The following is a 16,994-nucleotide window of genomic DNA, read 5'->3' on the forward strand; positions in this document are numbered from 1 at the left end:
TCCGTTTGCCAAAAATAAGCTTTTTACGTCAAGCAGTTTAAGCAGAATCGTGGTTAATCAATTACCCAACTTTTTGGACACCCTGTATGATTTTTAAAAAAAAAAGCAAAATTTGTAAAAAAAACAAATAAATTATGCTTGTCCAAGCGTTTTCCCGAAAGACTAACCGTTTTTTAAATAACAAATATTGTAATATTTGAGGGGCGTTTTCACCCTCTTGGAATTTGAGATTCGAATCGAACCAAATCGAACCTCTACACCCCACAGTCAATCCGTTTGCCAAAAATCAGCTTTAAAAGTCAAGCAGTTTAAGCAGAATCGTGATTACTCAATGGTCATATTTTATGAAACACTCTGTATAAATTTATAAAAAAAATCTTAAAATATGTAAAACAACAAAATAAAATATACGTGTTTAAGTGTTTTTTTCGGAAACGACCGTTTTTTAAATAAAAAATATTGTAATATTTGAGGGGTGGTTTCACCTACTTGGAACTGGAATTTCGGAAAATCCCTTCTTATCGAACCTCTACACCCTAGAATCAGCCTGTATGCCAAAATTGAGCTTCTTACGTTGAGTGGTTTGAGCAGGATCGTGATTAATCAGTATGTCAGTCACTTAAGGATTTTATATATTAGTATAGATTACTAGCGAAAAGTCATTCCATTATTTCCCTCGATTTTTGATCGAGATCTACTGCACGCTACACAACCAACTATTTTACAGTCTTTTTCGATAAATTGCAATAGTGTCACTGTTAAAGTTCTGCCACAAAAATTTCCTCCTAGATTTACTACCTTTAAACAACTATCAGTAGTAAAATAAATAATAAATAACATAAAACAAGCTCAGTAAAGACTGACATATCCACAAAATTTCAAATTAAATTCAAATGTGTCAAATGAATCGTCAAACAGAACTGTCAAGGATCCCCACCCTAGGGGGGTCCTTTGTCCGTCTACCTTTCATGATTACATGGATAGCATTATACTTCTTCCTTAATATTTTTATTCAAAGAGTTTTTCCAATTCAAAATGTTAAAATGTCAAAACAGGGTTATCTATTAACAAAATATATAAGTGTGTTTCTTCGATAATATTCTTCGGATGCATAAATATAAACGAATACTATATTTACCTTCAATATTTTTAACTGGTCTTTATAATTATCTATGGAGAACGTTACAGTAGCTGCACAACTTATATTCTCTTTTTCCAGGTCAGTTATCAGCTTGTTTACTGGCAGCAAGTAAGCATTTTCACTCTCGCTAAAAGTGGCAACAACCTGCCAGTTGAAATGCTTGATAAAATGAACTTTGGCAATGTCATGCGACGAATCCGGAGCAATTGTACGAAAAAACAATGGAAATTTCTTTGTATCGGACAAACTTGGAGATTTTGAACCATATGAAACCTAAAAAAATATTTTATTTTCTTAGAAAAGAAAATCCCAGAATTATTGTCAACAAAAAAATGCTGCTATTAGAGTGATCTATTTTTTTCTAATTAAAAAAAATGAGAAACAGAACATGCCAACCTACAAGGGATGAATTCTATATTTTTACGTTGTTAAAATTACTTGCAAAATGTTCCAGTATGGCACTATATGTGCCAATGCTTCACTGACATTGGAACAGCCCGATCCCAATAACATAGTGACAGTTTTTTCAGAGTAGATGGCGTGAAACAATCTGTCAATTGCCACGCCTGGATCACACTGCAATCAAACAAAAATAAATGTAGTAAAATAATACTGTATGATCGAAAAAAATGCGTCAAGAACGGCTGGGGAACGACAGTCCATAATAATTTTGGCAAGGTCAATCCCTAGACGTCGTTTATAATGTTCATAGATATGATATTCATGTTTAATTTTATCATATCATATGATATTCATGTTTATAGGACTAAATAAAGAAAACTAAAGTAAACTGTTTGTAAAACTAATGTCGATTTTGAAAATAGCTACTAACTGTCACTAGCAAATTGCCATGGCCACACCAGCCATCTTCATTGCCATTTTTTGAAAAATAGCTTTTTATTCAAAATCTGAGCCAGATAGGTATAGGAAACCCTAATATAGTTCGAGAGAGCATCTAAATCTGCTTCGACTTGTTTTTATGTAAGATAAATATTTAAAATAGACCAGCAATTTATGACACCCCTGTATACAATTAAGGAAGCAATAACATTTTTTGGTAAAGTTTATTTCTCTGGCTTCAAAGTCAGCACAAGAATTAACTCTGAAAAGTAATGTACCATGTGTTGACAAACTTTTTTATTATAGCATGCATATTTAAATATCTTTAAAAATCTCAAAAACCAAAACATTTAAACATATTAAACACTTATAATAAATGTCTCATTTTATGCCCAAGAATCCAAAAATGAAATAAAATACCGGGTGTTCCATAAGAAAACATATAACTTTGGTATGGATCTTATTTCTGACCATAGGTTCTGACGCACATAAAAAATTTTGTTTCTACATCTTTCCGATTTCTTATAATCAACCGAGGCGAGAATGAGGTGCTCCACCCTGTATTTGGGGTATAATTAAATATGATTTTTGTATTTCTAATTCAACTGAAATAAACTGTAATTACAATAAGTGTACAAATTGCAGTCATTTTTATATATGATACAATTTAGTTTATTCGTTCATAGTAAAGAAAAGAAAGAGAGTTTTAGTAGAAAGCATCGCATGCTTACAAATTGCTGTTTACGATGACAAGGTAAAATATTGAGGGAGATTATTTATTTTATGCCCTTCTGTCACTAGAGATATGCAGATGCAAATGAAATATAAGAAAACACCAAGACAGAAGAGCTCATAAACCTTCATAGTTGCAAGGGTGCGACGTATACGTTGAGCTTAAATATTAATAGCATATATATTGAAAAATTACAACGCACTTGCCATATTATTTTTGACAGAAATATAATTAGATTTTTATTTTTTTTAAGAAACAAAGAAAGTTGCGTTAGATACAGAGTGATAAAGCGATTTATTATTTATAAAAAAATATATCGTTTGTACTATAGTAAAACTAAGAACATACAGAGCTGAAGAAAATTCTCTGTAATATTATATTTACAATTTTATAATAAATATATCTATTCATCGTGATATCTGATCTTCCATTGTAAATAGCAGAATATAGTTATCGCTAAAGGTTTTGGAGGGCAATAATAACCAAGAAGCTCATTTATCATTTGTAGAAATCGATATAAATTTGCTTTTGATATATGGATACATATGTAGGAAAAGATATATCGAGAAATAGGTTACAAAAAAACAACAAAAAAAAGATGGCAGTAAATGTAAAATTTATTTTGGAGAGAAAAAATAAATGAAAAATGAAATAAAAAAATCATAAAAAATACATGAAATATAAAATTACGTAAGAAGAATTTTAATTGCCAGACGTTCAGAAGAACACACAACTCAATTTAGTTTAATTATTGTAATTTAAATTGCAGATTAAAGAAAAATATTTCGTAAAAAAGGAATTCATAATTTATCTGATCATGATACGCATTTTATATTAAAATATTAAATATATTTCATTCATTGTTTTTAATTGGAAATCAAATAAACTTTTGTATGACATTTAAAAGTGTGATTTTTAGGGACAATTTTTCGAATTATTTTATTAAAAATCTATACGTACCGGGTGTCCCACTAAGAATAGCTCTCGGCTGTATCTCGGAAAGTATTAGTCGTAGAGCTTGCGAAAAAAAAATATCACTAAAGAGAGCATGAGAAATTGCTGGAAATTATTTTCAAGTTTGTAGAGCGGCCGCTCGAGGGTGCAACTGTGATTAAAAATAAAAAAAGGAGATTTTACACAATTTTGCTTAGACGACGGATACTATAAATAATAGATTCATAATCTTCAGTAAATTTTGCATATTTTTTGTTAGAACCATTTTCCCCTAGCTGCTAAAATAAAGTGGTGGGGGAAGGTTAGATCTGTTTATATTTAAATGTTAATAACTCCGAACTGGTTGATCGCAATCCAATAAGTTGGGGCTCGTTTAAAAGAGCGTTTCTTACTCTATAACAACAATAAAATAAATAAATATTAAACAATAAAAATAAGCTTGTGAGCGTAGACGCTAGGGGGCGCTGTCTTACAATTTAAGAAACATTACGCGGTTTTTTCAAAAAAATTAAATGCAATAGTATATGTAATTTTAGCTGATAGTAAAGAGTAGTAAAAGCTTAAAAAGTCAGCGAAAACCGCATCTTGATATCTTCTTTCAAACCGAAGATATTAGCATAATTATAATAAATACCAAAAAATATGCCCTTAATTCCCTTATTTTTACAACACGGTATCAGTAGCCCTCTTGATTATGCCCATTCTAACCTAAAAATAAGATAGAAACAGTTAGTTTATTTTAAAATCGACGATATACCAGAATATCATAATATCAGATGTATTAATATCTAATAATTAAGATATTAATAATAGTGAACAAGAAACGATGATTCAGTGAAGTCATGGTGGGCTTTGGAAGTTGCTTTTGACGTAATAGTATAAACGTCAAATTGTTATTAGATCAACATTTTGATAGTCTTAGCAGCGTTTTTTTTATCTTTTGATGGATTTTTCAAAATGCTAATAACTTCAACTACTTCAAATAATAAAGGCATTTTGAAAAAGCATTTAAAAGATAAAAAAAAACGCTGCTAAGACTATCAAAATGGTGATCTAATAACAATTTGACCTTTATACTATTACGCGAAAAGCAACTTTTTTCCAAAGCCTACCATGACTTCACTGAATCATCGTTTTTTGCTCACTATTATTAATATCTTAATTATTAGATATTAATATATCTGGTATTATGGAATTCTGGTATTTCGTCGATTTTAAAATAAACTAACTGTTTCTATCTTATTTTTAGGTTAGAATGGGCATAATCAAGAGGGCTACTGATACCGTGTTGTAAAAAGGGCTTATTTTTTGGCATTTATTATAATTTTGCCAATATCTTCGGTTTGAAAGAAGGTATCAAGATGCGGTTTTCGCTGACTTTTTAAGCTTTTAATACTCTTTACTATCAGCTAAAATAACACATACTATTGTATTTAATTTTTTTGAAGAAACGCGATATGTTTGTTAAATTGTAAGAAAGCGTCTACGTTAAAAACCTTATTATTATTATTTTTATGGTATAATATAGAGTAAGAAACGCTCTTTTAAACGAGCTCTCGTTTGTTAGATTCTGATCATCCAGTCCGGAGTTATTAACATTTAAATAAAGATAGATCTAACCTTCCCCCACCATTTTATTTTAGCAGATAGGGGAAAATGGTTCTAACAAAAAAAATCCAAAATTTACTGAAGATTATGAAGCTATTATTTATAGTACCTATTATCTATGCAAAATTCTGTAAAAAATCTATTTTCTTATTTTCCATAGCAGTTGCGCCACCTAGCGGCCGTTTTACAAACTTGAAAATAATTTCCAGCAATTTCTTATAGCCCCTTTAGCTATAAATATTTGTTTACGTAAGCCCTACGGCTAATACTTTCCGAGATACAGCCGAGAGCTATTCTTAGTGGGACACCCGGTACATATAGTTCAAATCAAACTTTTAGTCACGTGATTAAGCTTGACCGGCACAGCATTGCCCACTTTTAGTTATGTTCTTTATAATTTCTTAATTCTAATTAATTATAAATATATAAACAGTTATTATTAAGTTTTGTAGTAAATTTATACAGGGTGTTTCATAAAATATGACCATTGAGTAATCACGATTCTGCTTAAACTGCTTGACGTTTAAAGCTGATTTTTGGCAAACGGATTGACTGTGGGGTGTAGAGGTTCGATAAGGAGGGGTTTCTCGAATCTCACATTCCGAGAGGGTGAAAACGCCCCTCAAATATTACAATATTTAATATTTAAAAAACGGTTAGTCTTTCGGGAAAACACTTGGACAAGCATAATTTATTTGGTTTTTTACATATTTTGAAATTTTTTAAAAAATCATACAGCGTGTTCCAAAAAGTTGGGTAATTTCTTAACCACGATTCTGCTTAAACTGCTTGACGTAAAAAGCTTATTTTTGGCAAACGGATTTTTCGAAAGTCAAATTCCAACGAGATGAAACTACCCCTCAAATATTACCAAGTTATATAATAATATCGCCATATTGTTTTTCTCATGCTGACATAAATGTGAGAAAATTTTATCCAGTTTGTATGTTAATGAAAATTCTTGCTTTGCTTTATCATCACCATTACAAATGATTAATTCGACGCGAACGAAGTCGCTGGTAGACGCTAGTCAATATATACATTTTATAACTAAAATTAAATGTATAAAACTTGCTGAACAGTGACGAAAAATATTAAAACAAGCGTCTCGGAATACTTATGACGAAGAAATCAATAATGTCGTAAATTTTCAATTTAAAACTTATTGGCGGTATTTGGCAGTAAGTTTGAGCATAAATTATTATAGCTGGATTTAACATCAGTTACATTTAAGTACTGTGGCCTAATAAAGCCGAAAACAGAGCTATTAATTTACATTGATACTCTCAGTGTATGATTACAGAATAAGTAACAGATTATAGAATAAAATTAGTTCCATATTTAACAAATTTATTCAATTTTCTAAAAAATACAACAATTTTGAGAGAAGGTGAGTTTTTCTACAGGTTATAACAGGGTGTCCCAGAAATCAAAATATATTTCGGCCCCAGAAACACGCCTATGAAGTTTTTTTTGCGAAAAAAATTGTTGAAAATTTTATATTTTTCAAATTTTAAAAAACTTTTTAGTGCCACTTGTTTAATCACTTGAGGCGTCGAATAAGCTGAAAAACCTTGTGAAAAAAACCTTAATACCCGGTTATCGCCAGCGGATCTCAAAATGTTGCAATTATTTTTTAAAATTTGCAAAGTTAAATAACTCGGTTATTTTCAATTTATTTTAAAAATGGCAAAGAGAAAAGATGTTTCTTTTGACCAGATCTACCACCCCTTTAAATATCTGCATTTATTTCTGGGACACCCTGTATAATATAAGCGTACATTCTTTTTACTCTAGAGGAAATGCATAAAAAAAAAGTTTGGATAAAAAGTATGTAGAATTTAGTTCAATTGTGGAAAAAACCTCCCTTTAGCTTAATAAAGAACTACATTGTGTATTTTCAGCGATGCAAAATAAAAGCGATAAAAAGCTTTCTAGGTTTATTTTAGAACACTATTAATACGGATTTTGTATCTTTGTTTTTTTTTGCGTGTTATTTTGTTTGTTTATTTTTTAAAGCAAATCAGTTATACAGGGTGGTCCGAACTGTATTCCGGAAACTTCGGCAGCATATTCTTCAGATAAAAATAAGTAAAACAGTTTGTATAAATGTATGTCCTAAAATGCTTAGTTTCGGAGATACAGGGTGTAGAAGTTTCATTTTTATTTCGTATTTTTCAAAGTAATTTCTGAAGTAACGTCAATATTTGGATGAAAATTGGTGTCTGGGAGTTTTTTGACATGAGAAATTTGATTTTAATGTCAATATGACTCCTACTAGTAGAGGGCGCCACCTACATATTTTTTAAATGGTTTGAAGAGTAATAACTTTTCGTCCGTACCTGTATAAAACTACAGAGTAATAATACATTACGAGCAATATACATTTACGACGTTTTTTACGTGAAAAAGGTCTTTTGCTAAAAATTGTTACGAGTAATGGTTTTCGAGATATTTGGAATAGAAATTATCATTGCCTGTCATCATTGACATAAATTAAACATGTTGACTAAATAGTTATTAGACTGAAATCATAAATTTGAAATGTTTTTGTGCCAAAAGTTCAACTGAAACTGTTTTATCATCATTTTTTGCAGAAAAATTTATGATAAATTTAAAAAAATAAAAAATTCCTAAATTGATTTATTTCAATGAAATAACTATCTACTCAACGTGATATTTTTCGTCAATAATTACATGTATTGTCTATTTCCATTGTAAATATCTTAAGAACGGTTGCTCGTAGCGATTTTTACGAAGAGATATTTTTTACGTAAAAAGTGACAGAGAGGTATCTTTTTTCGCTCGGTAGTTTTATACAGGTACGGACAAAAAGTTACGCTTAAAAACAGTTAAAACACATGTAGGTGGCGCCCTCTACTAGTAGGAGTCATATTGACACCAAAATCAAATTTCCGATGTCAAAAACTCCCAGACACCAATTTTCATCCAAATACTGACGTTACTTCAGAAATTATTTAGAAAAAATCGAAATAAAAATGTAACTTCTACACCCTGTATCTCTGAAAGTAAGCATTTTAGGACATACATTTATACGAACTTTTTTACTTACTTTTATCTGCAGAATATGCTACCGAAGTTTTCGGAATACAGTTCGGACCACCCTGTATATCGGTATTCGAGAATATATAGCAGATTGCAATTTTAACTAACTTTATTTATTTAAATATCCAGTTTAAACATATGTTTCAGAGTATTTAAATAATATAAATAAAGATTATGCAATATGTGGGTGTATGTATATTTGAAACGTTTGATTTTTGATTTAATAAAACTTTCTGTATATTTATTTATGAATGAATAAAACATCCAATATTTACAGTTATAGTTACATTTAGCTAAAATATTAAATTTTATTTGACTCAATAATTAACGTTTGTAATTAAATTGATGCAATAAGGTCGTTCAACGAAGTTGAAGAGGTAATATTTTGGCCAACTGTATAGCAAACAATTTAAATGAAATAAAGGAACCTATGTTGTGATAAAGATATGTTTTATTGCCACTTACTTCGGATGCACTCGACAGCAGCAATCTTTCGAAAATCTGAGGAGAATAGGTTATGTCACTCAAACGCTAAATGTAAATAGTCCTACTTATTTTATTAAATTAAACGAATGGAGTGTCATACACTCCATGGAATTCATAAGTAAAAGAGCACAACAGAGAAAACCTTGATCACTATTCCAAAGAATCCAACTATGCTGTTCTAAACTTTAAGAAAAGGGTAATAATAATAAAATAAATACTGTTCTCATACCAACATTAGCGTAACTAGCAATTTATCCCGGGGTGGACCTGGGAGGGCCTGGGGTTGAGCCCAGGGGGTGCCTATGGCTTTTGTTTTTTTTTAAATGAAAAATAATTTTAAAAAACAAAAAATTTTTGAATAAAACAAAATAATATTAACTAAACAAAATTAAAAAGCGTAATTTTTACTGCATCACAAGCAAATAAAAATTAATACGTAGCCTAGAGTCATAATACAGGATTTCTCTGGGGGGTACCCCCGGGCATCCCTGTAGTTACGCCAATGTATATATGATGTATAAACCATATGATTCCTGATGTTTCCTAATGGAAGGATATGCAAATATTAAGAATACCAAGGTTTCAAGTTTAACGCACTTAAAACATTGGATTCGGGAAGCTACTCAGCTATGTCAATAGCTTTTTTCGGGTTCTTGTTATTACCGATTCTGAACCGTCCTAAAACTCTGCAGCGCATGCGCAAATGAAATAATGTCTTCATATTTCCATCTGCGCATACGCATCAGAGTTCTAGGACGGTCCAGAATCGGTAATAACAAGAACCCGAAGAAAGCTAATATCTTTAGACTATGAGTTATACCATTTTTTGGTTTTGACTGCTCACTTGTTTGCTAAGATATTCGCCCAGGCACGGTTGGAAATTATTAGTACACGCAACAAAATCCGTATTCAAAATAATCGGCACGAATGGACAGTTACGATTGCATTTAGATTTAATTTTAAACTAGAAATTATTCACAGCATAAATTGAATCCATTAAATAGACATGTTAAAGATCAAATAAATAAGTAAAACCTTTAACACAGAATATTTCAACATGAAAATAAAATATATGCTTTAGTTAAAATTAGTTAAATAATGAGGAAACATTTACTTTACCTTTAATAACCTTCTTTGTCACAATAACCAAAATTTACAAACAACAATAACATCAGTGCGTCACAAATGGTAGTCTAAAAGCTATTACCTAACACCTATTATCTCTGTTTTTGTTTTCGATTTCCCTCTCCCTAGTTTATTCTTAAAAATGAATGTTTTGAATTTGAAGAAATATGCTTATTTTTAAATAGGCGGTTCATGTTAAGAGGGTTTGGAACAAAGCGTAAATAAATCGATGTCGATAAACATGACACAAAAAATGACAAAAAGTAGAATTAACATAATAATACAAAATATATTATTTAATTTATTTTTATTTTTCTAGTGTGCTAACTGGAGGGTAATTCTCTTTGTTAATAATAAAAGGCACTTTGATATATAAACTTTGCATGAAAGGTCAACTATTATCAGTACGACATTGATCTCATTTTATACAGGGTGTCCCAGAAATAAATGCAAGTATTTTAAGGGATGGTATATCTCGATAAAAGAAACATATTTTCTCTTTATCGTTCTTCAAATAAGTCCAAAATAACGGAGTTATTATACTATGACAATTTCCAAAAAATTTTTGCCAAAATTTTGAGAACCACTGGATCTTTTCTGGATTTTCTTTCTTGTAAATTTAATCTACTACCTATGTTGCCATATTATCAAGAAATTATTTTTTTTAAATAAAAACTAAAAAAAAATTCATAATTTTTTCTTTCGCGAAAAAACCTCATAGGCGTTTCTGGGGTTGAACCATAAAGTAACTAAAATAAAAGAGTGTTTGAAAGGTTGTCTAACTTGGCCATAATGTTGCATAGTTCAGTTAGGGCTCCAAAGCGTCGCCACCTGCTACCTGTCACGTGTCATGACAAGTGACATGACAGCAAATTATTTGTATTTTGCAATTGTTTAAAATTTTGTTTTGAATTTTGAAATTTTGTTATTATTTTGTGTAGCATATCCTTTGTTTGTTTGTTTTCTGTTTGTGCGTACAGAAATTATGGAGGAAGTTTTATTTCCCGAGGAACCAGAGACCTTATATTTCTCTATGATTTGTGCTATGTGTTTTGCCGTCATCATGTAATATTTTGTTCAGCCGATGATGTAATTTGAACACGATCCAGGAAAGGGCATCATGCAAAGCAAGTTCGATATGTAAAGACATTGCCCATCTCTAAACTCCGTGAACGTAAAACGAACTGACTATAAATTCGCGCCCTCATTTTACAGTGTTGAACAGTTGCTACCTCAACTGAACTTCAACTGCTGAGTTTATAAATCCAACTTAAAGGTGAATTAATTTTTGATGACATCTTATTTAAATCTTAATCTGTTATAATAGCATAGATTGCAAACCCTGCGATCTTATATGCTTTGTTAGTGGCGCTGTTAAATACGTTTTATAATACCTACTATAGGTTAATCGAGGGGTAAACCGCTGGTGTATTTTGGTGTACAAGATGTTGGCATTTTTGGCATTCTCGTGGTATTATTGGTATTAGTACTTAATTATTTGGCATTAGTGTACAGAAATTCATCAGCGGTTTACCACTCGAGGTTAATTCAGCATATATGTTTTATATTATCAAATTTAATTTAGCATTTAACTGTAAGCATTTGAAAAGTGCTCAATAGTTTATACTTTTCAAATATTCCGTTATTTAAAATAAATTTTCGTTATATTTTTTTGCAGTTTTGATTTAGTAATAATTTTAAAAACATAAAATTTGATATTCACATTTAAACTGCCCGCCTTTTTTGTGGTAGGTAATGCCTGTTTTACCGATTACGTCTGTCATATTTCCATTAGTTCAGTTAGGACTCAAGGGTGCGCTATAATCGATCCTCGTTAAACGTGTTGCCTACTTTTGACTATGGAAATGACAACTCTTTTATTTTATACGAGGGGTGTCTCACTACTGGAATTACATGTACATTTTCTTGGCAGTCGCTGGCAATCATTGGCAGTCTTATGGCAGTCGTCTATAATAATTACATGGCAGTCATAGGCAGTCTTCTTCGTAGTCATTGGCAGTCGCTTGGCAATGGAAGGATATTTTGGCAGTACGTGTACATTTTTTACCCGAGTGAGACACCTCTCGATTTTATATTCCTCTATGGGTTGTGGTACTACCAGTTAAAATACTTGCACCTATTTCTGGGACACCCTGTATAGATATTTATACAGGGTGCGTCTTAAATAAGTGCAAATAATTTGAGGGGTGGTAGATCTCAATAAAAGAAACATATTTTCTCATTACCGTTTTTCAAATAAGTCCAAAATAAACTATTTAACTTTGAAAATTCAGAAACGAAATATTTTTCGTTTAAATTTTGAGAACCAACCACTGGATCTTTTCTGGGCTTTCTTTCTTGTAAATATAATCTACTATCTGTGTTGCCATATTACAAAAAAATATATTTTTTAACTAAAAACTAAAAAAAATTCAAAAAAACTCACAATCATGTTTCTGGGGTCGAAATATAGCACCCCTAAAATATTTGCACTTTTTTAAGACTCACCCTGTATAGGAGACCGAAAACGACAAAATATCAAGAGACAGAGACAGAAAATAAAAACAAAGAATAAAAGAAAAAGACGAAACAAAATTTCACTCGAATCGCTAAAACCACTTGGAAGAAAATTATAATAAATCGAAAAAAATTAAGACTACAATCCCCTGTAGCTACGAAACAAAGCAGAATCGGACCTATTATGATATAAAAAATAAATTTTATTTTTACTTAAGGAATCTCCCAACGAGAGATGGCACATGTTTTTTTAAACATCCTGTAACGCTAGGTTTCTCCTTTTTGCCTCACTTTACATTCAAAACTCTATTTGTGGGACGCCTGTATCAAAAATTAAATTTACTACGGTGCCGTCTTAGAGCAATTACTTAGCACTAATTACCTTTGTATCGTTAACCAGCAGCTGTAGCTTGTACCCGGGCAAAACATTAAGAGCGTTCACGTGTTTTACTGCCATTTTGGCCGCCATTAATTCGGTTTCGCCTCTTGGCGTCCTCCCCTCGTCGCTTGTTAACTCGAAAAGTCCTGAAACGAAAGTCACCCTCTCAGAACCCTCTCAAAAACGAGTGTTTTGTTTATACACCGCAAATTAATGTTTTTATAATATCTAATTTACAAATATTACAGTTAATGAGTTGAAACGTTTGGTGTTACAACGGCAAAATAATACACTACAGGCTTGGTGCATTTTAGATGAGTTCAAAAAATTCTGATCGCAGCGATCGAATCAGAAGCTCTGTATTTCACGCCATCTCGGTTGCAGTTCATGTTGATTGCATTAATTTTGCAATTTGCATTGTTTTTTTTGTTGCCTCGTTCAATTTTGTTGTTTTGAGCTATTTCCAAAACGTGGCGGTATCTGTACCGGTGGCAAAGGATTTTTTTTCATAAATCTCAGTGAAACAAGTAAACCTAGACGTTTCTAAAATAGCTGTTGTAACGATGATATTTCGTTAATTATACATCTCGTTTTATGTTATATTAATATACAGGGTGTTTCAAAAAACATGTGCCATCTCTCGTGGGGAGATTCCTCAGGAATAAATTAGATTTACTTTTTATATGAACATAGGTCCAATTCTGCTTAGTTTCGTAGCTACGGGTGTTAAGTCTTAATATAATTTTTTCGATTTATTACAATTTTCTTCCAAGTACTTTTAGCGTTTCAAATGAAATTTTGAGGGTAAAAATTACTATAAATGCGACATATTTTAAAGCTAAAAAAGTGTCGACATATTCACCAGGGACGTGCATATGGGTTATCACTGGAATATTTTTCTAAAAATATCATGTACGCCACTGACTTTTTTTTTCACTTGTTAGGTAAATGTTGTAAGCTGTTTAATGCCTATTAAAAGTTGTCTCTTGATATTTTGTCGATTTCGGCCTCCTTTATGAGATAAACACGATTTTATTAATTTGCCTTGATCCCAGTCTAATAGAGCAACCTTTAAAAAAATTTAGTATCATTAACTTGCGGAAGTTTTAAATAAATACTCATTGATTCCTTATCAAAAAATATGAAAAAAAGTTCCTATAAACAAGGGTATGGAAATGCACAGTTTTAGAGTTATAAGATGTTAAAATTTTCTAAAATTGTTTTTTTTGTAATTATTTTAAGTACCCATTATTTTTTTATTCGAAATTGCTCTAGGTTGGACTTATAGTAATAATAACTAACAGTATTAATATTTAATAAAAAATTAGGTAAAATATATCATTTTTATTTTAATTTTATTAATTCTGATTAATAAAATTGCGTTTATCTCAACAAGGAGGCCGAATTCAACGAAATATCAAAAGGTAACTTTTAATTGGCATTAAACGGCCTATATAATTTGATATCAAAAGAAAAAAGTCAGTGGCGCACGTTTTTTTTGAAAAAATGTTCCTGTTATAACTCGATATAATTTATCGACACTTTTTAGCATTAAAAACACCCTCTAGCTACAAAACAAAGCAGAATCGGACCTATATGTTGATATGAAAAATAAGTCTTATTTTTACGTGAGAAATATCCTCACGAGAGATGGCACATGTTTTTTGAAACACCCTGTATATAAAAAAATTGTGTAATTTACATTTTGTTCTTTTTCTTTGAGAAACAAAAAGATAATTGAAAAAATAGTGTCAAGTAGTAAAAAGAACCTTGAAACGCTAAAATTACATTTCCTTTAAAAGAATACGACTTACCCAATATATAAACCAAACCAGCTGTCTCTTCATTTGGCCAACTATCGATTTTTAAATTACCTAAATCAAAGGAATCGTCGAGAAAACTCAACGTATTAAAAATAAAGCCCGAAGAGTTTTCCGCAAAGTTTTCCCGATTGTCTACAACTGAAGGGATTATGTTTGTAGTTGCACTAAAATCCTCGTTCTGTTTGAAAGCTGTGCTATCATTGTTACGTTTTTTTTCTTGTTTTAGCTCGGTGAAGTAGACAATGATGGCCAAGGAAATGAACAATACGCAAAAACTTCTCTGGTATGGATGTTCAAAAACCATTTTTATAAGCAACGTTGATTTATAAAGACACAATTCATGGGTAATAGTCAGTGCCTGTAATTTGTAGAAACACAATTAAAAGCATTATAATACGGGATGTTAATGTGTAAAATTTATATTTATTTTTATTTTATTTTATTTTTTTATTTTTTTTATATTTATTTTTTTTTATATTTTTTTTTAATAATTTTTTTTATTATTTTTTTATTTTTTTATATACCGGGTTTTTAAAAGGGGTTCACCCCTTTAACTTTTTTATTTTGTTACATAAAGAAACGAGATTTGGTATGTTATTATATGACATAAATTGGGACTGATTGATGTATTCAATTGTTTTTTATCACTTCCTGTTTCACCGGAAATATCTACAACTTTTAATTTTTAAATGGCACCCTCCAAATTTTTTTTACTTTATTCGACAGAAAATGACACTCTCAATATAATAATAGAATGGCATAGCAGATGCAAACTTTTGACATTTTCTCTTATGGTTTAATTGAAATTGTAACATGCGGTTCATAACGACAATTTGACGCGAAATACCAAGTGGTGTGGTACCAAATTATTCGTAAAAAAATGTTTTTTTTCCAAAAGTGCTAATGAGCTACCCTCGTTCCATTTGAAAAAAATGAGATATGATTAAAAATACGACTTGGGCATCTTTTAATCGGCCAGAACAAGACGCTAAAAACATTAGACGATCAAATCTATTATTCCAAGGCTCCTTGATTAAAAATTAGTGTTTTTAATCAAGGAGCCTCAATCACAGCGATGGCACTCTAGATTGAAATTTAAAATACGATTTTTTTTAAAGCGAAAATGTCAAAAGTTGAAATATGATATGTCATTCAATTCAGTGCCATTTTCTATCAAATAAAGTAAGAAAAAATACCGAGGGTGCCATTTAAAAATCAATAGTTGTAGTCGTTTCCAGTGAAACAGGAAGTAACCAAAAACAATTGAATACGTCATTCAATCCTAATTTACATTATATACTAACATACCAAATCTCGTTTTTTTATCTGAAAAAATAAAAAAGTTATAGAGGTGAGCTACTTATTTTGAGACGCATCCGGTACCTATAATACTTAAACATATACTTTACATACTAATTAAAAAAAAACATTTAGACACAGGTATTTGGAAATTTGGGCATTAACTCTTAACCAAATGTTGACTATTTAAATAGTAGTTATTTACATAAATTCAGATCCTATTGTCAAAAATATAAATTTCACAGATACTGTGAATAAACTTTAAATCTTTAAATCCTCAAATATCTTGAAGATACTGTTTTATATTATTTCAAAGATCAAGTCATTAGTTAATATAAAAAAAGTTTTACCTTATTTAGAAAACACCTTCTATATTTATTTCTTCAAAAATAATTATAGGCAATAGAGTTTTAAACATTTTCTTTTTGTTAACTTCAGTATGACACTACGAAAATACGTATTTTAAAGCTTTTTTTCAATTCTTTACACTACATGAACAGGTATGTACATATATGTTACGTTGGTCGTGTGAGAATAATAAAGAAACTAAAAAAAATCTAACAGCCTTTGTCCTTTTTATAAGCTACCGTGAACACCGCAAGGTTTGTTCTTCAAGGGGGTACTCCAATGGTCGCGCCCTAGTTATGAGATCAAGTAGGCGAGGAGTCTTTAACAAATGCCGAGTCGGCAGTTTTTACCCCATTTGCTACTTCGTTTGCCGAATACAAGAGTTATGACGTCACCAGATTTTTCTCTTTAATTTAATAAGTAACTATAATTCTAGAAATATTTTTATTTTAAATTTATTTTAACTACATTTTGAAGTGTTGAATACATAGACTTAAAATAAAATATAGACTGAGCATCTCATTCATAAATAGCTGGAACATGCGGTCAGACACTGTCTTGTTATTGTTGTGTTATTGTTTTAGGTTATAACGAGTGCGACACGAGCGATAGATAGGTTGTCTCTGTCGTAACGGTCGTTCCCTGACGACTCTGCCGAGAAACACAACACTTCTT

The 16,994-nt window shown here is 30.7% G+C and overlaps 1 protein-coding gene across 1 annotated transcript in view; it reads right to left on the bottom strand.

The window, feature by feature from the left end:
• Window positions 1-14,976, bottom strand: part of LOC115890977 (gamma-aminobutyric acid type B receptor subunit 2) — a 43,199-nt gene extending 28,223 nt beyond the window's left edge. Inside the window, exons 1-4 of the mRNA XM_030911351.1 lie at window positions 14,664-14,976; window positions 12,853-12,995; window positions 1,580-1,717; window positions 1,139-1,414 (exon numbers count right to left, since the gene is read on the bottom strand). Of these exons, the coding sequence (XP_030767211.1) occupies window positions 1,139-1,414; window positions 1,580-1,717; window positions 12,853-12,995; window positions 14,664-14,976 (870 nt within the window). The remainder of the gene's footprint in view (window positions 1-1,138; window positions 1,415-1,579; window positions 1,718-12,852; window positions 12,996-14,663) is intronic.
• Between the last annotated feature and the right edge of the window lie 2,018 nt (window positions 14,977-16,994).

This window comes from Sitophilus oryzae, unplaced genomic scaffold (genome assembly GCF_002938485.1).
Source record: "Sitophilus oryzae breed Bouriz unplaced genomic scaffold, Soryzae_2.0 scaffold_942_pilon_pilon, whole genome shotgun sequence".
In the NCBI taxonomy this organism is placed as follows: Eukaryota; Metazoa; Arthropoda; class Insecta; order Coleoptera; family Curculionidae; genus Sitophilus; species Sitophilus oryzae.